Source organism: Hylobates moloch, unplaced genomic scaffold, assembly GCF_009828535.3.
Source record: "Hylobates moloch isolate HMO894 unplaced genomic scaffold, HMol_V3 SCAFFOLD_19, whole genome shotgun sequence".
NCBI lineage: Eukaryota > Metazoa > Chordata > Mammalia > Primates > Hylobatidae > Hylobates > Hylobates moloch.
The window spans coordinates 71,517,385-71,542,992 of record NW_026652294.1 but is presented as its reverse complement, the minus strand read 5'-3'; the positions used below and the strand labels follow the sequence as shown (position 1 = coordinate 71,542,992).

Below are 25,608 nucleotides of genomic sequence, written 5' to 3'. Positions count from 1 at the left end.
ATTTATTGCAGTGAAAGGATACAAAGCAAAATTTGCTCATACACCAGTGCCTAGGTTTTTATTGAGGGCTGATCACATAGGCACCCTCTGCCTAGCATGTACCAAAATTTCAGACTCCCAGAAGAAAAGCAGGTTTACAGATTCAGCATAAACCATGTTGTTAGTACATTTTTGGTACAGTGAGCCATTCTTATCAATGAATGGTGGGAAGCTTCCTGAAATTCAAGTTCCTGTTTGTCTGCCAGGGGCTAACCTTGGAAGCAGAACTTTCAAGGGTTAACAGTTTCAGGCCTGTTGTATTAACTCTTCTATTCAACATGTAATAAAAAGCCAGAAATATTCTTTAGTACCAAAGGCCAAAATGAGTTTGTTGAAGTAAAGAATAGCCCCATTATATATGTTAATCTCTACAAGAGTGACTTTGTTTTTTGTTTGTTTGTTTCGAGATGGAGTCTCGCTGTGTCACCCAGGCTGGAATGTAGTAGTACAATCTTGGCTCACTACAACCTCTGCCTCCTGGTTCAAGCGATTCTCCTGCCTCAACCTCCCAAGTCGCTAATACTACAGGTGCATGCCACCACTCCCAGCTAATATTTTATTTTTAGTGGAGACAGCATTTTGCCATGTTGGCCAGGCTGGTCTTGAACTCCTGGCCTCAAGTGATCTGCCCATCTTAGCCTCCCAAAGTGCTGGGATTAGAGGCGTGAGCCACCGCACCCAGCCTAAGAGTGACTTTGAACAAACTACCCTTTACCTCACTTTTCCCCTCTTTAAATGGCACTTACACTCTGCATAGTCGAATTCTGTGATTCTATGTGTTTTGTAATACTTTATATAACAGAGATTCCTAAACTGGGATCCATGTACTCCAGGGTTAAATGAAGACTTTCCTAGAAGTACAATGCACTGATATCTCTTAGAGAATTAATTTTCATGCCCTCAACTTTTAACATGTACTCTCTCCCAAGCTTGATCTGCATGAGAGTGAACCTTGGAAGGGGCTGCTGGTTCTCCTTTCCCACAACTTCTTTTGCTTTACAGAATAAATGCATCACTCCCAGGTAAACAGATAAAGGTACAGGCTTTGAGGACAAGTCTCAAAAGAGCAAAGTAGAGATAGATTAGGTAATAAATACTGAAAAAAAAATGGCACTTCATCTAGGCCGTGGATTTATTGCAGAGTTTTTGTACCTTATCCACTAGGCGTTCCCTCAAACCTATGGTGTCTTCTTGGTCCACAACTAGTCCACATTGCCCAGCCTCCCTTACTGGTAGGAGCACAGCCACAGGTATTGGAGCAGAAGTGAAATATATTACTCTCAGGTTTGGCTCCTAAATAACCCCCATGTATTCTCCTCCTTACTGTTTTCTGAAATGGAGTTGACCTGCAAAGAGACCCTAGAGCCCAAATTTTGAGATCACAACACTTTGTCAGCCTAGGCCCCTAAATGGCTGTGGAGGAGAGCTACCCCACCGAACTATTTGCCAGCCCAGTACTGTCATCTGAGCAAGAAATGAGGTTTTGTTGTGTTTAGGCCATTGTATAGTTGGGACTGTCTTTTACTCACTGTTGATTGTTTCTCAATTTAGAATTTAGAAGTGAAATGCTTGATATGGGAATGTGTATTAATACATTTATTTGAATTGAAAAATGAATTCCGACTTTTTCTGATAAAAAACAAGTCTGTTTTGGCAGATTGCTTTGATAACGAGGACTGCCTTTGTCTGTTGGGTTTTATATTTGGGGCAGACATTTTACATAAATTGGGCTGAATCTGCTGTCTCAAAGTTTGACAAAAAATATAATTTAAGTGCACATACAATTATATTCTGGAATTCTATGCTAGGAAATAATATCCTTTTGCATCTATTTCACCTTAAAGTTAAAAACAGTACAACCCCATAAATCTCAACTTTAACATTCAAGACACGGTATAGTCTTCCAGAATTGTTCTGGGGAATTGTAAGCAAAAACATTCGCTGACCACTAGTTTATAAAAGAGGGCTGTTAGCTAGTAATTTAAATGAGTCTTGGTTGACCTGATTAATAAATAGGCCCTTAGTGATTCACTTGTATAAATTAGCTAAATGTGTGGGCAAACCTAAGGCACATGACAGAGACTAATGCTACAGCTTGAACAACTTCTGCTATTGTAAGTCTTCCAAATTACTCTCTTAAAATATTTGTAGATTCACATCAGGCAGGTGAATGGGAAGGCTGGGTAACTGATCTTCCTGTAAGAAAAGTGTGTGGAGGGGGATTACTTCACTTAATGTTGCCAGTAAACCTGAAGTTTTATTGTTCCATCTTCTTCCCTGAATCTCTTTTATCTGCCACAGAGACACATAGATATGGGGTGGACTTCAGGACCTGGGCCAAGTGTTTGTGGGAAAGAAATTGAAGAATAACTAGGTGCCTGAAGCGCTAAGGGAAGAACTTAGTCTGACTGAATGCAGTTTCCTAATTTTATGATTTGGCAAGGCTGGCGTGCGCAGAGCTTTAAATAACTTTAGGGAAGTATCCCTACTGGTGCCCCATCCAGCATACCAAACTCACTGCATGTGAGGAACAGGAGAGGGAAGCCTGTGCTGTTGTCCTGCAGGTGAATGAGTGAAAATCATCTGATCTTACAGGTAGTGCTGCCCCATTGACTGAAAGTGGCTCCAGTAGTGTGTTCCTGGCGTTCCACTTTGAAGATGTTGGCAATCATAAATGCCAGAATCACACCTGGCCTTTCTTTGGAAAAACATTAAACACCTCACGAGCCCAGAGCCTACAGGGATAATGGGGAAATCTGAAAGTACAATAATTATGCTGCATGAGGAAATGTTCGTGTTGATGAATCCTTGCGATTTCCACTATTTGCAAAGCATGTGTCCAAAGCCTTGGAGATGAGTTCAGAGGGGCTAATAGTAGAAGGTAGAACAGGTGCTGGTATGGAAAGGCATGTATTACCTCCGAAATTCAAGGGACAGGATGAACATTGTACATCTCTTGTGCTTGCTCCTTTAGACATTGAATCAAAGCAGGAACCTAGAGAGCTAGTTGCCGGCTAATGGACTTTTTAGAAAGGTGTTTTGGTGGTCGATATCTAGATATCAGGTGTTTTCCACTTAGCCTGGCTTTTGCCCCTGTGAAAGCATCATGGTGGCTCTGAGAACAAAGTCATCGAATAAATGCTTCTGAAACCACCTTCTCTAGAGATTCTGCCATGCCTCCAGGGCAAGGACTCTGACTTGTTTGTGTCACTACAGCCTCACATGGGGCCTGAGTTCATACTCAGGAAAGGCTTAAATTATGAATGAATCCTCCTGGAATGGGCATTAGAAGGTTTCTTTCCACCTTAGCCCACCAGAATGGTACAGAGAGACTCAGACCAAAAGGCCCATTAGGAATAATGTGTGTTCCACCTGAGTTTCATTTCAGACTCTTTAGCAAGTGGGATTCAGCGGGAGTTACACAGAGAGCCCAAGCAGGCATAATACTGTGACCAAGGTAAGACACTAGGGGCGAAGGCACCCCTTTAAGAATGATGCCACAAACCGTCACTGGATCTTCCAGAGCCTTTCAGTTTGGGTCCTCACCAGGGCTAATGGTGGAAGGGATTATGGCTTTTCAGTAGCCTTATGCAGATACAGAACTCTGAATGCTTCCCGTCGGTGAGTCTCGGGGTGCCTTGGGCTGCGGGCAGTCCTTTTCCTGTGAGAGTCTTGCTTTGCTCCCTCAGCTGGCATTTGTCTGCTGACTTGACACTTCATCTCAAGCCTACTGTGTTGTCACGTGTGGCTCCAAATCCCACACTGCTTTAGATCTGCTTCCTTGAAGGCAGGAAGATCTACAGGGAATAAACAATGAAGCAGGCAATTTTGTCAAGCGTTTGCAGTAGCAAAACACAGAGCTGACAAAAGGGACTTATGCCTTTTGTGCAGTAGAATTAATAATCAAGTTGTATGCAAAAATAATTATCAGATTTAGGAGAAATGATAAAATATAGTACCAAACATTAAGGCCTTTTTCTTTGTTTACTATTGATATTAATAGCCATTGTTTATGGTTCAGTCTCCAGCAGGGATGGACCTGCAGTTTCTCTATTATCTATTTTTATGAAGTGCTTGCATTTTTTAAATTATTTATCGAATAAGTAGGGTTCTCTGTGTTCATAAGCCTGGATATACTCAACAGTTCAGGAACGTTTCCTCCCCATGCTGAGTCAGTATTTCAAGTCACACACATAGACCCATATACACATTGAGGTTGAGTATCCCTTATCCAAAATTCTTGTTACCAGAAGTGTTTCAGGTTTTGGATTTTGCAATACTTGCATTATATACTTACTGGTTGATTGTTCCTAATCTCTAAATCCAAGATCCGAAATACTCCAATGGGCATTTCCGTTGAGTGTTTTGTTGGCATTCAAAAATTTCAAACTTTAGAACATTTTGGACTTTGGACTTTCGGATTAGATATATTCAGTGTGCATTGCTTAACAATGGGGATGCATTCTGAGAAGTTTATTATTAGGCAGTTTTGTCTGTGTGCAAACAGAGTGTGCCTATGCAAACCTTGATGGCATAGACTACTATACATCTAGGCTCTATGGTAGAGCCTATTGCTCCTAGGCTACAAACCTGTACAGCATGCTATTGTACTGAGTATGGTAGGCAGTTATAACACAATGCTAAGTACTTGTGTATCTAAACATGGAAAAGATACAGCCAAAATTAGGTATTGCAATCTTATGGAACCACCATGGGATATGCCATTTGTCCTTGACTGAAACGTCACATGTAGCACATGACTGGTGTGTGTGTGACAAGGTGATTGCATTGTTTAAACAGTAAAGTTGTTGGATAGATTATGTTCCTTCCCTATCATCACTTCTTTCAAAGGTAAGATATAAGAGGTTGTGTCCACTGTAACTCTATGAGAATTTGGTTTGAATTCCTCAACAGGGATTTTTCATTTGGGCAAAGATTGTATGAGTAAAAACATTATGTAGAGAGATGACAAAAAAGCTCTGGAGAATTATAGTGTGTAGTGGCAGAGTTACTCAAATGATCATCTTTGGATCCTTGTAATCAAATGCTGAGGGAAGTCAAGGCTCTGGGTAACCTAGTGTTTGCTGTCTTAGAACATTTTAGTGAAAATAAGGAATTTAATAGCGTTAGTTTCTTGCTTCTAACTCTGCTGGGGAGCTTAGGAAGAAAAGATCATGAGCCCTGGGCTTCTAACTTAACACAGGTGTTGACGCCCTGTGCCACTACTCAGCTGAAGCTTTAGGAGCCACTACGTGGTGCCACCATCTCTCTTTGTTTTCCCATTTGTGAGAATGGCATAGTTCATATAGGGGCTGCTCTCTCAGCCTGGGTCCTAGCTTAAGCAAGACCTGGAGCAGAGCCACAACCAACATTCAACATGAGCAAGACAAACGTTTTGTTAGCCACTGTGGTGTTAGAGATGATTGTTACTGGAACATGAATGATAGTCTGTTATGAAGTGCTTTTAGAAAATGCCCACATAGTGCCCTAGAATAGGGCCCATTATGTTAATAGGCCTTCTCTTTAATAACTTTCAAAACATTGATTATGGCCTTGTGTAGGTGTGCATGACTATTCATAAGGCTGCTATCGTCAATGATTCCCAGTGCTACATTATATGTATTTTAAACAATCAGTCCATTTAGGAGCTGCATGATCTTAGTGTAGTTTTTGAACTGCTCTGTGGCTCAGTTTCTTCATCTGTAACACAGTAATAATACTATTGCCTACCTCAATGAATGGAATATGTAATACCCTCAAAGCAATATCTGACATGTAGTTTTTTATTTTCATTAAGTTTATCTACAAATATTGAATGGGCACTTACCATGTTCCACTTCCTGAGCCGTTCCTTATAAAGATGAACAAGAACATATGGGTTCAAGTGTTCTTGGGCCTTATAGATCTATGAAGAGAGATACGTTAAACAAGTGATTAGTTATGAAGAAGTGTTGTGCCATGAGAGTGCCCATCAGGGGGCCTGACCTAATTTGGAGGGTCAAGAATGGATGGCTCTGAAGGAATGACATTTAAGAACTAAAAGATCAGTAGGTGTGGCCAAGATAAAGGTAAGGTTGGGAGAACAGTTACCCAGGTAAAGGAAGGGTGTATTCAAGGACCCCGAGGTGGAAAGGCGCTCAGCACAGCAGAGTACTGAGAGAAGGCCAGAGGGGCAAGGCAGAATGAAACCATGAAGGGGCCTTGCAGCCCTGTGGCAGAGGAGGAGCACACCGGCCTTTGAAGGGGCATATTTGGCTCAGGGCCATTGTTGTGTGGCAGTGAGCAAACACTTCTTCAGACCTCAGTTTCTTCATCTCTAAAACAAATTATTTTTTTCAGTTGCAAAATTCCCATTCTAAGATTTTTCTTGCTTTTTCCTTTTCCTTGATTCAAAGAGACAGTGTGCTGTGCCAAAAGTTGTTTCTGATAAAATGTAATTGTTTAGAGAGAACGATGAGAAACAACAAAGAGGGGAAAAACAGGCTTTTTTCAGGTCTGTTGGTTAACCTGACTTTTACACTGTAAAATACGGGGTCATGATGGCTGACCCTGGAACAGCTCCGGTCTAGGATGACATTTAATTTTGCTTGAGGTTGGCATCATATTGAAACCTGTGAGAGGAAGGCTGGTGTTTAGGTTTATGGTTCCTGCCACTCCTTGCCTGCTTATAGGAGCAGGAGGGTTTTTTTATATTTTAATTTTTTTTTCTGTTGTTATGTTTATCTTCTCAGACTGCATGGTGGGATAATCTGAGCATTTATAGAAAATGGAGCTCCCCACTGGGCCTATGCTTTAACCCCTCCTGAAGTGAATGGAGCATGCAGTCTCAGAGGAACTTAGATATTTTTTCCCTTTTTCTTTCTTTTTTATTTTTCATTTAAAAAGAAAATTATTGGGCCAGGTGTGGTGGCTTATGCCTGTAATCCCAGCACTTTGGGAGGCCGAGGCAGGTGGATCACCTGAAGTCAGGAGTTCGAGACCAGCCTGGCCAACATGGCAAAATCCCGTCTCTACTAAAAATGCAAAAACATTAGCCAGGCGTGGTGGCACGCGCCTGTAGTCCCAGCTACTCGGGAGGCTGAGGCAGGAGAATCGCTTGAACCCAGGAGGCAGAGGTTGCAGTGAGCTGAGATCACGCCACTGCACTCCAGCCTGAGCGACAGAGCCAGACCCTGTCTCAAAAAAAAACAAAAACAGTTATTTTTTTCCAGCATATTTGATCCTAGAGCAAACAGGAATTTTTTTTATATCATCTAAAATTGGTAGATATTTCTGTATTTTATAACTCCACTGGCCCTAATTATGAATTTCTGTGTTAGTCCAAACAGCATTTTTGTTGTGTGTCCTCTTATATACAGTGATTGCTGCAACACCAGCATTGGAATAGTTATTACTCTGTTGAGTGAATATGCATTCTGTCACAGAGGCAAATAATCATCCACACTTTGTGCTGTGTTTCTCAGTGGGATCTTTTTTTAGAAAGGTGAGGCTGGTGAGAAATGGGTGAGTCCACACTGGAATAGGTTTGCTCTAAGAGAGACGCCCACCCTCATTCTCAGTTCCAGTCCATCAGCTCCTCCTACCACACTGCCCTTAGGTAAGTGCTGTGCTGGGCACCACCCTGTTCAGCCTTTGATCCTGTCTGGATTGCCTTGAGTGTGCTCTCTGGCCTTTGATTTTCTCCTCAGATAACTGCTACGGGGTTACCAGCAGATTCCTGAGATCATGGACTAGGCATGCAGGATCATCTGGCCAGGGTCTTCCAACTAATACACACACACACACCCATGTACCCTTTATAAAGACAGTTACAAGGACGGTTCTTTTCTATATCCCAACTCTCAAACATACTTTTTTCTAAAGTTGATCTGCCTGAGAGCCAGCCTGCAGTCTGCAGGGTCTCCTGTCCCCTCTCCCTCACAGAGTGGGGCAGACAGTTGGTCTTTCTGCCATCTATCTTTGATCGCCCATGCGTCTCTGAGCTCACCGTTGTACTCTGCCCTGTAGTTGAAGACCTCTGGCATGCCAGATGCAAAATACTGGCTCTCGTAAAGCTGGAAAAGGGAATGAATGGAGTAGCCGGACAACAAGACTTTTTATTGCAACTTACGTGGCTCTTTTTTTTTTCACTTTTGACAAAATTAAAGGAGTACCCAAGTGATGTCAGCTGATACACAGTGATGGGTTCTGACCAGTGTGCATTTAGGCATATAACTCAGAAAGAGTTCACAAGAAATGAGACATTACTGCAACAAAACCCCTCAAATCCCATTTAGTTTTTAATGTGAAGCCTTTTTTTTTGAAAAAAGAAAAATATAATTAAAATGACACAGAAACATGCCTTAACTCCAGCAGTGTGTAACATACATTCATAAAATAATTTTTAAAAGCTTCATCTATCTGATTGAGATACATTTCCAATAAAAATATACTTTTTAATGATTACCAATGTTATAGTACATGTGTAGCTTTGATCAGTTATAAACTGAAAATAAGTATAATAGCCAAACTAGAGGTTTTTTAAAACTTAGAGTCTTGTCATAGGAAATTTAAAAAAAGAATTTAACTTCAATTAATATGCATATTTTTGTTAAAGAGGATTGTGGTACGGTGATAACTAAAAGAGTTTCAGGCATAAAATTATCTTACATTCAGATAAAATTCTGGAGGGACAGTGGAATGGAAGTAATATAAATTTAAAGGGAATAAGGAATGCTACAAAACGTTAAAGAACAGCCTGTTCTTTTATTTGTTAAATGGATGATGGAGTTATCAAATGACCATGGTGTTTAGAGATACATGTTTTATTTCTAAATGTCAATATTTAATCCACAAGAAGTATAGCTTCTACAATTATTTAAACTTATGATGAGAAATTTTGTGTCCACTTAAAATTGTGTGAGAGGGCACATAGTTTTTCAAAATTCTATCTACTTCCAGTTTATGGAGAATGCTGTTTGTAATCCTACAGTGATTTCTAAATGTGGCTTTGCACTAGAATTGCTTTGAGGTACTTATCAAAAATACAGATTTCTGGGCTCCCATTTGGATCTATGAATCAGGATTTCTGGGGGTGGGGCAGAGATAGTATCTTTAGCAGGATTCTCTGATTCCTAGTGATTTTGGTGCAACCAATCCTGAGACCAGTGTTTGGCTCCCCTGTATCCACTTGCTTCTTCCTCCAGGCCTGAAGGCCCTGCTTTGTCTGCCTGGGAAGGACCCTGGAAGTGGGCAGGAGCCATGGGGCCAAAAGTACTTATTGATGTGAACCCTGGAATGGGACCTAGGAGAAATGCTGTTTTGTTCATTCGCATTAAAGGGAGCATCACATTCTCTCTTTAATCCAGCTCTTGTTGTCTTATCCTAAAATGTGGCATTTTTAAACTCTCTTTTAAGAAATTTCAGTTCTTTATTACATTTTTCTATACTAGTATTGACCCACAATCTGCTTAGGATCACTCAAAAACATTGATTTCAAAACTATTTGACTTATAAAATTTGAGTCTGTTAAAATTCAGAAGTAGTCCATGATTTCTAGCCAGCTTTCTGGATCTTTTAATGATAAAATATTCCTTCAACATATGAGGTGTGGCTATTATTAGATAATATGCAGTCGTCTGAAAGCTTTGTCTTAATGGACTACATTTGCTACACATTACAGGAGGTGCATTGTCTTTCTGCATTCCTTATGTGAGAGATTTGTCGCCATTTCCTGTGTCTCAACAAGATAAATGAACTAATTTAAAATATTTTCCATGCCTCATCTGTCCACTCCACAAGCTGTCAATGGGCTGGGATTGGAAGCTTGCATGCCAGCAGTCCTGAGCCAGGAGTACTGTTATTTTGGAAAAAAAAGTAAAAAAAAAAAAGCCGTTTCCATAGCAGCTTGGAACTCCTTTGCAAGTGTGCTTTCACATTTTTGTAGGATCTGGTAAGAAAGCCGATATTTTGTCTGGCTTTATTAAAGCACATTTGCCTGACTTAAATGAAATCCTTACTTTTTAAAAATTGAAGTGGTGGGGGAAATTTTTCAAGAATTGATGAGAAAAAAAATCGAGATGAGTTAAACAAAACAGGAAAGAAAAAGAAAAATATTGGAGCTGCTAAAATTTGCAATTATAAAAATCAAAATTGGAAAGTGTCATTTTTTTTCTAGGTAAATGTTTCTAATTTACCATGTTTTAATGTATTTTGTGGGTTGAATAGTGTAAAAAAAAATCAAATTGTAGAATCCTCACAGGTTTACTTTATTTTATTTTTTTGCAGTCACTTGAAGTCATCGTATGTTCCTCCATAGCACATTTAAGGGAAAAATTATATACACAGCATCATAGTGGCACACAACTGTGAGGCATTTTCATGTTTTGCAGCGGGATCGAGTTCTTCACAGCATTGACTTAGTGGTATTTGTAGGGAGGCAGAGCAAAGGAAAGAATAAGTTGGAAAGCATTTTTACTGTTAGACGGGTTCCTTTTGGATTTTCTGAATTTTTCTACTTAATAATACATTTTAATGAGTCTTTGGGGGATGTCATAACTTCACTTCACTGCCTATCGCTGCAGCCTGCTCACATGACACAATACTCTTGTGAGGTATAATATGAAAATCATCTCTGGTTAAAAGTGGATTTTGGCTTTTAGCCTAATACCGAGCAAATAACCTTTCCAATCCAAGTTAAATGTTCCCATAAGCTCCTTAAAACCAAATTTTCCTTGTTTAAAAAAAGTCACTGCATATAATTCCCAAAGGGTGGGGTTATGGAAGCACTTTAAATTAGACTTAAAAAAAAAAAAAAAAAACAAAAAAACAGAAAAACAAAACCTTGCCATATTTTGCTGGCTTGGCCTTTCTTTTGCTCAGATTTGGTGGGTGCTGCTTTGCTAGATTTGGCATGAGAGGTCAGAGTTCTCATGAGGGATTTCGAATGGCCATCAGCTGGGTTCCATTCCTAAGCTTGAACTGTGGCTTAAAGCAGAACGCAGCTGCCTGCCTACCCATGCCAGTGCATCTTCCCTGGGGAATCACTGCAGAATCCCCCAAGCCTCATCTTTGTACTTGGTTGTGACCTCGTTGCTGTCCAATGCTTGAAACCCCCAGCCCTTCCAGCTCCTTCATTACACAGGGCTAGGCTTTCTGTGGTTTCCCCAGTAGGTCAGCCTTAAGGTAGATGAAAATTTGATAGATGCACTTATAACCTCTTCAGAGCTTCCTGTTGGAACTTGACAAGCAGTTTCTTTCTCCTAAATATTTTAACACACAGCATTTAAAATGACATATACCTCTTCTAGGACCATTTTTGACAGTAGCTTGTAGTAGATTTATTTTTATTTTATTGGAAAACATCATTTGGGGTTTTGTAGAAAAAAATAGAATATTTATCTCCACAGCTTGTTATCAGCAGGGAGGATAGGCATTCTTGGAGGGATGGGAGGTTTATTGGTAGAAAGATTCAAGAAGCTGTTTTGTGATAAAGGATTTCTTTGCACTTTTTCCTCTAGTCAAGTAAATTGCTTGTGGGTTCTTGCAAAAAAAAAAAAAAAAAATCCCTCTGGTGCTGCTTTTAATTTGGTCAGGTTTAAAATGTTTTCAGAAGGGTTAAGCTTCCTGTGCGTTAGTGCCTGGTGTGGTCAAATGAAGGAGTGACTTTGGAATGGACTGCTTGTGTTTATAATTGACCTCCCCATAGAAGGTTCAGAATTGCAGAATAGTCAAAACCATACCACTATTTTTACATGTCTGTTAGACGTGTGGTGTCTCCTCCTTCCCTCAGCAGGTATAGTTTTCTAGGCATGTTTATCTTTGACTCACGTTGTAAGAATATATGTTTCCTGTGATATGTCCAGTGTGTCCAGCTGTCACTTTCAAAAGTAGGTACACACCAGAATATCAATCCATTGTTACGACTTCTCATATGTGACCACTGAGAACTGTACTTTTCTTGCAAGGGGAAGAATGAATTGAACATCCTATTCATGTCCATTATGTGTTTGCAAGTAAAACTATTAATACTAGTGGAGCATAGAAGCATTTTATGGGCAGGTGGGCCGTGTTGTGAAAACACCATTATAAAGCCTAAAATTTGAGGAAACCCCCCAAAACCTCCATTGCTTGGGGGCTCTATTTTTAATCTGATCTTCTGTTGAGTTCATGAATATTTCAAATGAACCTGACCAGGTGACTGTTTCTTTCGAGGCTCTCAGATGGTTTTCACTGGAAACTTTCTTTTGTCACTGTCATGAGAATGGCTTTAACCCAGTACAAGACCAGAGTGGAGGTCTGAATTCACTTGGGAGAGAGGTGAAAACTATGGAAGATTTTGGCAAACTGGATAAACATAGGCAATAAAAGAAAAAAAAAGATTTCGGCAAACTTCACACAAGTCTAGTAATAGAGTACAATAAATTTTCCACTCCACTACTACAGAATTTTTTTTCACTAAAACACTTTATACTTAAAATCGTTTAAAGAAAGAGTTTTTCCCTCTAGGAAAAGGCAGAAATACACATCCCCTATACTTTAAGAACTATATTTGGGCACAGATGTCTAGTTTCTTATCTTTTGTTAAGAGTTAGATAGATGCGTGATTTTAGTGAATGTATTTATAAAAAAAATACTTTACTAAACATGGCTACAAAAACAAAATACTTCAAAGTCCTGTCTGAAAACCCTGAATCTGACAAGGATATTTTTTTCTCTCCATAAAAATAAATCTGAGAAACACAGACTGAGAATATTGAGTTAAGCCTTGGTCATCACACTTGCCATGAAAATGGGAAGCAAGGGTTGAAGAATGAACACATCAGCCTGCGACTGGGGATACATGGGCAGGAAAAGTCACATGGTGCTGAGGCAGGCCTGACCAGGGAACCTGGTAGAGATTAGGTCGAGAAGAAGGAAGAAGAGTTGGTGATGCTTGTCCTGACACAGGTCTCAGACCCTGGGCTCAGCACATGCTTCTCTGCGCTGTTTCCTGAAGTGTTATTTGTTTAACGTCACTTACTTTTTGTCCCTTTTTCATATATACCCCTGATAACTGGGGTGATCTGATTTTTTTGTCCCGTGTGGATCTTATACCCAAGCTCTTTGGCCTTTTGCATTGGCAAGCCGAAAAGAACTGATGTATTATTACATTGTGTTGTGAATCTTATACCCAAGCTCTTTGGCCTTTTGTGTTGGCAAACTAAAAAGAACTGATGTATTATTACATTCTGCTGTTTCTTTCTTCTTCTTCTTCTTCTTCTTCATCTTTAAAAGAAAATAGTCGGAATGACTGTGTTTGTGATGCCTCTTTTTGTTTAGAGAGCACTTCTATATCCATTAGTCCATTAATCACCAGAGTAATCCTCTGAAGTACAGCTGTGGAACCTGAGCCTCAGAGGGACATGGTAATGTGCATCTTAGTGGGAGAGCTGGGACTCCTATGCACTCTCCTTTACTCTGCCAGGTGGGGGTAAGGGTATTGAGTTAGCCTGAAAATCTGCTTTGATGGTAGTGAGCGCGTATCATGAACCCCAAGTGTTACCTTTATTACAAAAAACTAGAGGCCTTGAACTCTTCTTTCTCTGTCCTCATTTTGCATTAATCTGACCAGGGCTGTTTGGATAGGATTCCAGAGAAAGATGTTTCTCTTCATAATTTATCATTGAAAACTACCACTTTGGCCTCACCGTTGAAGCAGTAAAATATATATGTACCTACACTTAGAAGCACTTTGTCTTTTACCGCCGTGAAGCTTGCTGGGCACTTCTTCTGTGGGCTTCTTATTGATACGTAGGCACCCATAGAGAAATGGAGGTGTAGGAATTCCAGGATGGACTGGGTAATCTTCATCTTTCACAAAAGTCCTGGAGATGATAGAAGCCCACACTTTAGTTTTATGATTGCCAGTGAGCCAGAACATAAGCGGTACACATCTTTTATTAGAGTATGAACGTGTTCTTGCACACATCTGCTTGGGTAATTGACTGTGCTGTTTGAAGAGATCTCACAGAAATGGAATTTTTAAATATTGAGAAGATTCCATTAAGAAATAGAGGGAGAATGGAAAATGCATTATAAAAGCCATGGCAAGAATAAGTAAAGTGTGGCCTAGCATCCACAAAATATTTACTTTTAATTGAAATGAACTTTTAAAAGTTAATGTTCTCACTCTTTGGCTAAAGAGTTAATTGCTGGGCTTGTCCACTATCTGTTTGGAGTCAGTCATCCAATTTTTCATGACAGGAAAAAAACATTGTAGGTAATGTAGATGGGGTGGTGTTACTTCCATGAAGAAAATGTGCATGTTTGAATGTACCTTACTCCGCTGTTGTGGCCACCCCTCTTTTGAGGGCCTGTTAATGGTTAACAGGAAACCCAGGAAAATGAAGGGTAGAGCATGGTGTTGTTGATTCATCGTGAGAGTGAATCTGCCCGGTCTGAGTCTGAAACAATATGATGAATAAAATAGCTCAAAAGATAATCAGGGTTTATGCTCCATCTTTTTTCATTATTATTATAAAAATAATAAAATAACAACATGAAAAAAGAAAAAGGAAAACTGAAGCCTCCCCTAATTACACCATGATGTTCTTCATTTTTGCTTGTTCATTTTATCTCTGTTCACATGTGTGCATGGTTATCGTTACTGAATTCATGTAACTTATAATCCAAGCTTCTCACTTGGCATTGTATGGTCAGCATTTTTCATTGTTCTTCATCTGGGTTTTTTTGTGTGTGTGTCCTGGACTCCTTTGGCAGTTTTTGGTAAAGCGTATGGACCTCTTGTCAGAAAAATACTTTTTAGTATTTAAAATGTACAGGATTACAGAGGAAACAATTATGTTGAAGTACAGTTATTAAAATATTATAAAAATCAGTTTGTACTACAGCAATCTATTAATGCGTTAAGTACTTAGTTGTATAATGTCTAAGTAATTATAAGCATAAATACTTTGAAACTGTCTGTGGACCTAAAGGTGGCGGGGGGGAGTTGAGGAATTTCATGCCCGGTGACTGGTATTATCTAGGTGAAGGAAGAGGCACGACTGTCTTTAGAATGTGAGGACTTTGGTTCTGGTTGAAGAGAGGTAGTGTTTTAAAACAGATTTATTGAAGGAAAAGGGTAGCATTATTTACCTTTTACTGTGTACCAGGTACTGTGCTAAACCTCTTACGTGTGCTTTTTTTTTTAAGGGCAGCTTCCTGAGGAATAGGTGCTGTTACCATCTTTACCTATCCAGTGAAGCAACTAAGCTTGGAGAAGTGACCCATTGTTCTAATCACAAATAGATCACTGTAGAAATATTGACCATTTACTTGTCCTCAAAGGAAGTCGGCCTGAATAATCTGGAAGCAGTATCCTGATGAGTAATACAGTGCAAAGCCACGTGGTGGCAGGGTTAGGATTCAGGCTTTAACAGTGCCTGTTTTACTACCTTTGTCCATTCCTTAAGTTGGGAAAGGTAAAAGGAATTTCTAAGTCACTTTAAGGGCCACTTGAGATTGGAAACCCCAAATTTATCTCATCTAGAAGACAAATCTACAAACTCACTGCTGCGTGATTTTTCTCTTGTAGCAACCATCTCAGATACTTACGCAGAGGAAGGTGGTGGTTGGGGGCAACAGGAGAAGGGATGGGCTCTGGACTGGACAGCCTGTGTCCATGCAGAGGAACCCTATACTGAGTTAACTCTTCTCACAGCTGCAGTTGTCTCCCCTGAAAAGGTGCTTCCTCTGAAAGGTCACCTGGGACGTGTCTGCACTGCATTCACTTTATAGCTTTTCATCACCGCTTCCTCAGTTTTATTTGGAGACACAGTGTGCGGGTATTTCAACTCAATCATAAATTTCCTCAATGTGGGCTGCTGCTAGCATAATTGAAAGACAAGAGGCAAAGAGGTTGTGGCAGGTCACAGACAGAACAATTCATGGGTGACTGTTTCTAATAAGGGTCAGATGCACTCAGGGACCTTGGGATAGCTTCTGGTGTTCAGAAAAGGAAGAATACCCCAGCGTAGCAGCTTGTGTAGTTATCAAAGAAAAATGATGAGCTCTTTTTATTGTTCCTTTTCCCAACCACTCTAACCACGGTAAGTATGTATAGCAGGAATGTCTACAAAGGTTCATCTAAACTGTTAAAAAATGCCTGCGGGAAGTTGGACAGGATAGAGGTGCTTCAAACTCACTTGTGGGACACAGTTTCTTCACTGCACATCCAGGAATCAGAGATACCTTTACTGTTCCACCCCGGTCCTCATAAATGAATGTGTTTCAATAAACATACATGAAACAGAGATTTGAGGAACTATACACTCCTCTCTGAAAAAACGTCAGCAAACCACAGCTGCCACCTTTCATGCTGTTGGATATTTGCACTGCCCAAGAGCAAATCTTGCTAAGGATAATTAGTTCTTATTTTTTATTTATCCTGTTGTTTTTTTTTTTCTCAGATACCTTTAGGCTTTCAGGCCCAAGGCCAAAAATGAATAGAAAATGTGTACTAGTCCTTGCTTCCGTAATGCCAATAGCAAATCATACCTGATATTCATAATAAATAAAGATTTTTTTTTTTGCTTGTTCTTGGAGCAATAGAGAGCTTGTAAGCCAGCCTTCCTAAATCGTGCCATATGGGAAAATTATGTGTCCTTTAATTTAACTAATGTGAATTCAATCATTAAAATATTATGGTTTCCAACATTAATTCAGAGAGATCTAAAACTAGGTAAGTTGAATAGAGTTAAGGAGTTCTTCTAAGTAATAAGTAATTAAACGAATCTCTGTAGATTTTTATAGGGTGGAGAGCATACACATCAGTGACTCTAGCAGGGTATAGTTTTACCAGAAAGGATGGAGTGACTTTTGTTAACCAAATAATTCAGTAATCCTAAGTTCCACTAATAAATGCTTTATCCAATGAGAATAAGGATTTGTGTAAATAGTAATTTCAAATAATGGAATTTCCTTTAGGAAATAGGTGCTCTTTAATAGGAACATAAAAAGAAATAAAAATGCAAATACAGAAGTAATTAGAAAACACCTATTTTGTGGTTTAGGAGGCTTTCTTTCCCCACCCATCAGCTGAAAGATGTTTGGTGGCACTTAATAAGTATTCAGAATAAAGCTCTCTATATGCTATAATTGTGTGCTCCTTTTGCCCTTTAAATTTGAAATAAAGGATGGAACCCAAACAGGCTATGAGAGAAATAAAAATGGTAAGTGATTGATTTTTTTCAACATACATAACATTGCTTATTTTGTGATTCATCAGCAAATGCTGCTGTGTGCTATCAGCGAAGTGCTTCTTTCAATATGAGATTGTAATGTTGCCTTTAATATTTAATTTCTTTGTAAATGCTGGTTTTACGTGTGCATTTTCTGCACAGCACAGGTAGTTAAGTGCAGAGGAGAAGCACTATTTTCTGCTAAGAGGGATCTAGGAAAAAAGGGCAGGAAGCACCCAGAGGCTGGCCTGTTTCACCCACAGGCTTCTCACCCATTCACTTCTGTCTGTTTGGGCCATGTTAGTTTTGCAGTTTCAGTGACTTGCCCTTATTCCTGTGCCAAGCTAGAATTCCCAACCAGGTCAGACTGTGAAGTCAGACAGACAACTATGAAATACTACATATTCCCTACCTGGGAGACTAGAGGAGTATGGCAGTTGGTCAAGGTACTTCCCAGATACTTAGCTCGTATACTGTGACAGGTGCCTTTAATAAAAAGGCAGGTTAGAATTTGTCCAACTCTAAAGGAGCAAAAGATGGACATAGAGACATGCCTGACCAACAGGCATTTCCAGCTAAAGATCATGCTGGTTTTCTGGGTGGTCTGGTTTGTAGAATTGCTTGATTGCCTGAGGTTTAACCCAGAGCCACTCAGAGAATTGTAATAAAATGGTAGCCCTAATTTCCACCTAAAAATTAGCTGCTACTACTAAGTGATCGTGAGTCTCTCACCTGGGCAAGTGAAGTTTGTGCCAGAGTACAGTCCAAGGCCTTTCAGGATCCCACCTTTTCAGCCTGCCATCCCTTGGCTGTGCTCATACTTCCTGACTCCATTTTGCTCATGTTTTTTCACCTCTGAGCTTCATTACTTCCATCTAGAATGTTTTTCCTCCTTCTTCATCCCACTCCCACATGCAGTGGCTGAAGCGTGCTAGTCCTTCAGGATAAGCTCACAGTCTACTTCTTCTTAGTGGCTTTCTTAGTCCTTTGAAGCCCTGATGGGTAGCTTCTCTGAGCCATGAGGCAGGCCCTGGGTCCCTGCGGCTGCAGTCTCAGCCAGCATGCAGCATGTCTGCCAATAACCCTCCAGTGCAGCATGTGACCTGGTGCCAACGCACTGCACATAGCATCTAAACTCTGAGAAATTAATTACAGAAAACTTTGAGAGAAACCCTGTTTTTGCTTTATTGTGCGTTCTTGGGAGCCATCAGGATGGAACTCATCCAGCTGTGTCTGGTCTCGGTAACTCTTGGCCTTCAGTTCAGAGTGGTGCAGAGGTGAGCTGCCTACACTCTCCTGCCACATCATGGGCTCCTCCGTGACCTGAGTCATCAGAGTAGAGTCATACCTGCTTCCTTGTCCTGTATTTGGTGCCCCGCAGGTAGCTGTCATGAAGTTCATCCTCTCTTGCCCCTCTTCCAGATCTGCTCAGTAGAATGGTTTGAGGGCTGGATGGAGGTAGGTAACCAGGTGAGACTCACATGCTGCCTCGCCATGCCCTGCCAGTCCAAGCGTCTCTTAAGTCTAGCAGTGCTTTATCTTTCCTATTGTGATTATGGCTGTAAAGCTTTTGTTATAGCTATTTTTTATACCAAATTAAGCTCCTTAAGTACAAGGATTGTATATCTTTTTCATTTTTCTGTCTGCCTTTGCATTTTGCAGATGATCTTACATAGAAGATATTTAGTAAGTATTGAAATGGCTGAAAGAATGAATTAATACATTATATGCATCAAGGGAACATTCATATGGTTAGTGGCTGTTTATGTGTACAGTCAGTGTTCTGCTACTTGGCTTAAAAGGTGCTTCCGAAAGGATTCTTACTTGATCTTCCTTGTGATGTATCTGCTGATCCAAAATAAAACAAAGTATGACTGTGCTGTTGGTGTAGTACGTTTCACAAGTCATTTGTTAATTTGTCTGTTTCTGTCTGAACTGCCTTGGCCTTTCCAGTTCTAGAATTCTTTTGTGATTTTTATTTAACATTTTATCAGTGCCAACAGTGACTCATTAGCCTTATTTTGAATACATGTAACCTTATATCTGATCCCTGGCCACCTCTGTCCATTTTTTTTTAGCTCTGTCTCTTGGCCTAGCTGAGCTCATCCCACTGGCCTTTCGCTGCTGCTTGACTTTTCTTAGCTTTCTCACCTTTTGCAGGGTGAATCTCACCAAACAAAACGCCACGAGATAAATGGCTTCTCATACCTTATTTATGATAAGGATTTAATTCAACACACTTGGCATTATGAGCCATTTATTTTAATGCTCTGAACTCGGAGTGCATAAGAAGTAAGTTTTTGGGGGAAGAGAGACAGAGGACTTATCATGTTATGACCAGTTGCCCAGGTAAACAGGATTTTTTTTTATCATATCACTCATATGTGGGTGAGGCTACATATTAATTGCTGCCTCTCACAAAACAGCCCAAACCCTGTGGTGTCAGTGCACTGGGGACCTTGCTTTTCAATATCCTCCATTTCCTTCCCTCCCCAGCCACTCTTTAGCTGACTAGATAAATTGATTTCTCTTTATTAATCTACTCTCTCTTCTCCTTCTGAATCTCACTCTCAAATGGCAGTTGTTCCATTCTGCATTTTATTGTGGCTAGATTATCCTCTTTACTGTAGAACTCAGACTTCCCCCAGTGCTAGCCAGTATTGACACATGAGTGATTGACTTAATGAATACTAATGAGCAGAACATAAATCTTACAGGTAGGGTTAAAAATCAAAGGATTCTATTACAAACCCTGTATTTAAGGACTTGGAGCAAACTGAAGGTTTTAGCCTCAATCCTCTGACTTGCCTGCAGCAATAATGATGTCCGTTGAGCCAAACATTGTTCCCTGTTTGAGCTGGGAATGTTAACTTGCTGTGTGGTGCTTAGAAAAAGTGTCCTTAGGGGGCAAAAGGAGAAAGAAATTAGCTAATGTATCATTATCATTAGCCTGTGACTTAATCATGAAACAACAATTAAAAAGCATTCACACCTGTTTTGGAATTACCTGCCTATCTGTGTTAAGAAAAAAGAATCATAAAACTAGCAAAACAACAACAAAAAATATCAGGAATCATATTAACAGGAAAAAGGGGAAAAGAGATGTGCCTTGAACCTCTAGCTCCTTCACAGCTCATCATTTCTTGATGCCCTTTGCCAAGCTGGATGCTGAAGAAAATCTAATGATATACAAAGCCTCATTGCCAGATACTTCATTACTTCCTCAATCCATTAGTAGCCTTAATGGCCTATGCCACTGGAATAAGTATGGAAATCCAGTCCCCCAAGAAAGTACAGTGCTCTATAAATCACACCTGCCTGAGGATTCTCTCAGCCCTTGACACTGAAGAATAGGTGAAAAAAAAATCATTGCACTTCCTTAACTTCCTTGTAGTAGAAGCTGTCAGCATGAGTGACACCTTTTCACTTTTTAACCCTGTAACCTCATGGTTCTCAAAGTGTGAGCTGTGGATCAACAGCATCAGTATCACTGGGAACTTGTTAGAAATGCAAATTCAGTGGCCCCGCCCAGATGTGCTGGAACCCTGGGGCGGAAGAGAGCCACTTCTGTTCTTGACATCAGCCTTGCCAGAATTGTCCTGTCAGAGATACCCACTAACAGCTTTTGGCTGGGCAATCAGCTCCCTGGAGTCCAGTGCCCTCTACCCTTCTTTCATTCCCCTCCCTGCAGAACATACACTTTTCAATTTTCAATTTTTTCAATTTTATTTTTTAATTTAATTTAATTTTTCAATTTTTATTTTTTAATATGTATTTTTATACCGAAACTCCATTTATCTTGAGGAGTTTGGGGATTGATTCAAGGTTTTTTCTACTTCCCTCTCTAGCCTTGACTCTCAGATGAGACAGGAGCTCTGCCCTGGTATATTATTTACTTTGGTTTTCTAGTAATTCTCATGGCTTTATTCTGAAGGCAAAATCAAGGCCGGGCATGATGGCTCATGCCTGTAATCCCAACACTTTGGAAGGCCAAAGCAGGCAAATTGCTTGAGCTCAGGATTTTGAAATCCAGCCTGGGCAGCATGGCAAAACCCTGTCTCTAATATAAAATTTACAAAGAATTGTCAGTGTCTCAGTAGGCTAGGGATAGAGAAAACATTAACGAGCCTACCTATCCGACAGCAGTGTTTATCAAATCTTAGTATGTATAAAGATTTTTTTTTCCTTTTTTTTTGAGACAGAGTCTCACTCTGTTACCCAGGCTGGAGTGCAATGCCATGATTTTGGCTTACTGCAACCTCTGCCTCCTGGGTTCAAGTGATTCTCCTGTCTCAGCTGCCCAAGTAGCTGGGATTACAGGTGCTCACCACAACGCCTGGATAATTTTTGTATTTTTAGTAGAGACGGGGCTTTGCCATGTTGGCCAGGCTGGTCTTGAACTCCTGACCTCAGGTGATCCCCCTGCCTCAGCCTCCCAAAGTACTCGGATTATAGGTGTGAGCCACCACTCTCAGCCTAAAGATCTTTAGAAACATGTTAAAAACATTCTGAGTGGCACTGTTTTTAAAATAATTACCTCATGTTGACCCAGGGTTTCTGTTGCTTTTAATTATGGATTCTTCCTTTTTTCTTTCTTTTTTCTTTTCTTTTCTTTTTTTTTTTCTTTTTTTTTAATTGTGGATACTTGGTTTGGGGTGGCTCTGAGGCTTTGGGGCTGAGAATTATTCCTACTCCTTTGGTATCCTTTGCCTAAAGGATATTCTTTGCCAAAAACTTATTTTGCATTAGTTCTTATCTACTTTGGTTTTTCTGTTGGTTTAGTTCCACCTGTTTCCCATCGTCTAGGAATTCCATACATGTTCTGGTCCTCTGATGGCACTGTCTCTTGTTTGTCATTGCTGTTTTGGCTTCATCCTTTTTCCTATATAGTTACATAGGGGTTGGGCCTGGATAGGTGGTAGCAGGGATTGAGTGTACCATCTTGATCCAGTTCATCTTTGCTTTTCTTAAAGCTTTCTTCCCTCTGTTGTCCCCAGGCATGATTCATTAATTGTACCATGCCTGTTCATGTCATTCTAGTGCCAGGTAGCATGTCGTTCACTTCTTTCATAGCACGTATTTCTTTGTAACTTTCTTAAGTGCACATAGATGTCTTTAACCTACTAGATTCCATTCTGTAGCCCAGGTATCTTTAGGCATCAAATTCCAGAGATTTTTCTGCCAGGGTGGAAAAAAAACCATTTTAGCAACAAGCAAATGAAAACGGGGGTCTGAAATACTATGTTAACTGTCTTACAGGATGCATTCACAACGGCTCCCCTCATAGGTTTTATGGGGTTCTCTGTCTCTGCAAGAACCTGTGTGATGTTTAAGTGTTCTCAACTCTGAATAAACGTCTTGCAAAGCATTGAGTTATAATAGTTTACTGTTAGGTTGACTTTCTAGGGAAACTGTGGTTCTGTCCTTAGAAGTCACCACTTCTGGTCCTCCTGGAATAGGGCAAGTCCCTCCTTAGATTCCAAGGATTGAATCCTCTCTGGGCTTGAGTGTATTCTGTCTTCTTACTCCTTTTTGGTGAGTCTCAGTTTAGTGAAGTTAATGGTGATGCAGGTTGGGAGATACCAATGCTTTAATTAGCTAAGTCACAACACTCTGTCCTACTCTTAAAAGATCTTAAGAAAATAAGACATAATTTCACCTTTCATATACCTGTCAATATCTTAACTTATTCAAACACTGACCTCTATGTTGTATAACTGGATTCTTAAAAGATTGAAAATGCCCGGGGCTCCTGATAGGGGTTCTTGCTTTTGTATCTGCCGTCACATTTCAAATAATTGGAACTGACAAAAAGATACCAAAATACTAAAAATTATGAAAAATGTAATGAAACTGATAGCATGGATTGTCAAAGAGATACCAAGATAGAATATTAAATAATGCTCTTAGGCAGATTATGATGTCTTTTTAGTTTTATGGTTCTGTGTATTTGTGTGTGTATATATGTGTGTGTGATTTTTTAATCAGTTAAGCCACATCCTCAACCTCCACTTAAAAATGCTTAATTGTACATTGAATCTAGATGTATAAGGAAATCACATAAGTACTTAACGTATAGGGTCCTTATGGGGACTAGTGAGAAGTAACACTTAGACCATGAAGGGCCTTTTACAAACTTCGCTCTTCCACCTCATGCTTTTCCCTTTTTTTTTGGAGTGACTTGGAGATAAAGAGAAACCTTTAATTATATGAAGGATGTTAAGTACGGTGGTGGTGACATGAGATTCATGTTGTAAAGAATCAGTCTGGCAGCTAGGAGGAAGACAAATGGAGATAGAATAAAATAAAGGATGGAGATACACATTGGGAATCCATTACGATGCTGGGCAAGACACCATGGGCGGAGGCAGTGGCACTTGGTAATGGTAGGGAGAGATCAGAGTAAGATTAAGGGACAGAATCTAAAAGATTAAGTCACTGATCAGATGTGAGGATACGAAGAGTTAGAAGTTAAATGCACATTGGTTCTTGCAAGTCTCTGATAAAATATTAGTCTTCAAAAGGGCTTGAGTTTAAGTACCTTTATTGTCCCAGGAAAGAAAATCTACCTATAAAAGAAGAGCACCAACATTTGATCAGATTTCAGATCTTTTTTACTCTTCAGAATGAAAATTTGAGCTTTTGATCATTGTTTCTTCTGCTTTCCAGACCTAACCCTGTGTTTTTCCACAACCATTTTTTCCTAACCCTGAAGTATTAGTTCACAACTTACATTTAGTGAAGCTGTTTTTCTCTATCTCTCATAACAAATATACTGATAATGTTTAGGGCTAATTGTATGCAATTTAATTTTCGAATTGTGGTAATCACTATTGCTGTTTTTATTTTCATCTTCTCTTCCCCAGGCATCATCAGCTATAGATATTCAACCAAATTATGCCCTTTGGGGTGATTTTCAATTTTCTCACTTTGGGAGGCATATTTTTTTTGTCAGTCATGAAGGGTTCAGATTTGGATTATTAAACACTAGTTTCCACATTGGAGCATTTAACACTTTACATTTCCTTGTCTTTGGAAAACTTAACTTGCCCCTGTGCTATTTGGGTGTTTTCGAAGACCACATCTAATTTAGGAAAGAATGACCTGTCCTCCAAACCCATATTCTACTTCTTGATGCACAGAAAGACCTGCCATACAGGAGGGTAAAACAGAAGTAGCTTCAACATTCATGGATTATTTATAGGAGCACCTCTGGGGTCTTTTCCCGAGCTCTGTGCCTGCAGGAGTTTGTGCGAAAGTGTTTGGCTTTCCTTGCTACAAGAAATAGTTAAACATATGTCTGGTAGTCTGTGACCATAGCAGTGTGTTTCCTTTAAAGAAAGTAGATTACATTGCCACAGATGCTGTCACCACTAGGGCCCCTGGAGGGGTCACGACTTGTTGATGTAATCAGTTTTTTTTTTTCTTCTCTAGTAGCTATTGTTCTGTAAATTGTGGGAACTGACTGGGTTACAGAATGTGAATTGATGTTCTTCTCTGTTTTAACCTTCCAGAAATGCATCTTCTGCAGACATCGGGTCAAGAGGGTCTCTGGAGCCTGCATCCAGTGTTCCTATGGTCGCTGCCCGGCCTCCTTCCATGTCACTTGTGCCCATGCTGCTGGGGTACTGATGGAGCCTGATGATTGGCCTTATGTGGTGAACATTACATGCTTTCGACATAAGGTCAACCCCAGCGTGGTAAGACGTGCCCTCCCTTCCTCAGTGCTAAGACCGCGTCTGGATTTTCTCCTGTTTTAGACCACCTCCCAGACATGACGTGCTTTACTCTGTAATATTACTCGTTGTTGACATGTCTAGACTGTGAGTTCCTTGAGGGCAGGGATTGCACACTCTTATTTACTGGTATTTGCCTAGGACCTGTCAAGTGTCTGGTGCACACTAGCCACAATAAATTCTGTCCGAGTTGAATGAGTGAATGAGCAGATGAATGCAGAAAACTCTTCATGCCTGTTCTGGTGTTGGATCTGTACACAGGGCTGCTGAGTTTGGTTGTACACATTGTGCACTGCACATATCCAGGATGAGAGTGAAAACATTTCTGCGAGGGGATCACCACCTGAGATTATGTAGTGAACAGTCTATGAAACTGTACGCTATGGTCTTGGGCTGTTATTTTATCTCTTTTAGAAGAAACAAAGAGCAGCAGCACAGTAAAGGAAGAGGTAGGATGGCCAGGAGCTTTTGGGACTTTGCTGCCTGAGATGGCATATGTGAGGGACAGCCTGGGGCCCTGGAAGGAGTGAGGATAATCTCATAGAAAAAAATAGAAAAGTAGAGGAGAAATATAGAGAACAATTTTTTTTAGCTTATTTCTGGGAAAAGTGTTTGCAACCAAATAATATGAA

General features: G+C 40.1%; 1 protein-coding gene across 10 annotated transcripts in view; it reads left to right on the top strand.

Moving 5' to 3' along the window:
- The window catches only part of KDM4C (lysine demethylase 4C), a 416,633-nt gene that overhangs the window by 320,529 nt on the left and 70,496 nt on the right, over positions 1-25,608 (top strand). For 9 of the 10 annotated variants that reach the window (XR_009210974.1, XR_009210973.1, XM_032138252.2 and 6 more), the window contains one exon: positions 24,755-24,940. Coding sequence is in view for 7 of the 10 variants with exons in the window: in XM_032138252.2 (XP_031994143.1) it covers positions 24,755-24,940 (186 nt within the window). In the remaining 3 variants the exon portion in view is untranslated. Of the gene's footprint in view, positions 1-24,754; positions 24,941-25,608 lie in introns of those variants that run through there. The other variant, XR_009210972.1, reaches the window with a different exon arrangement.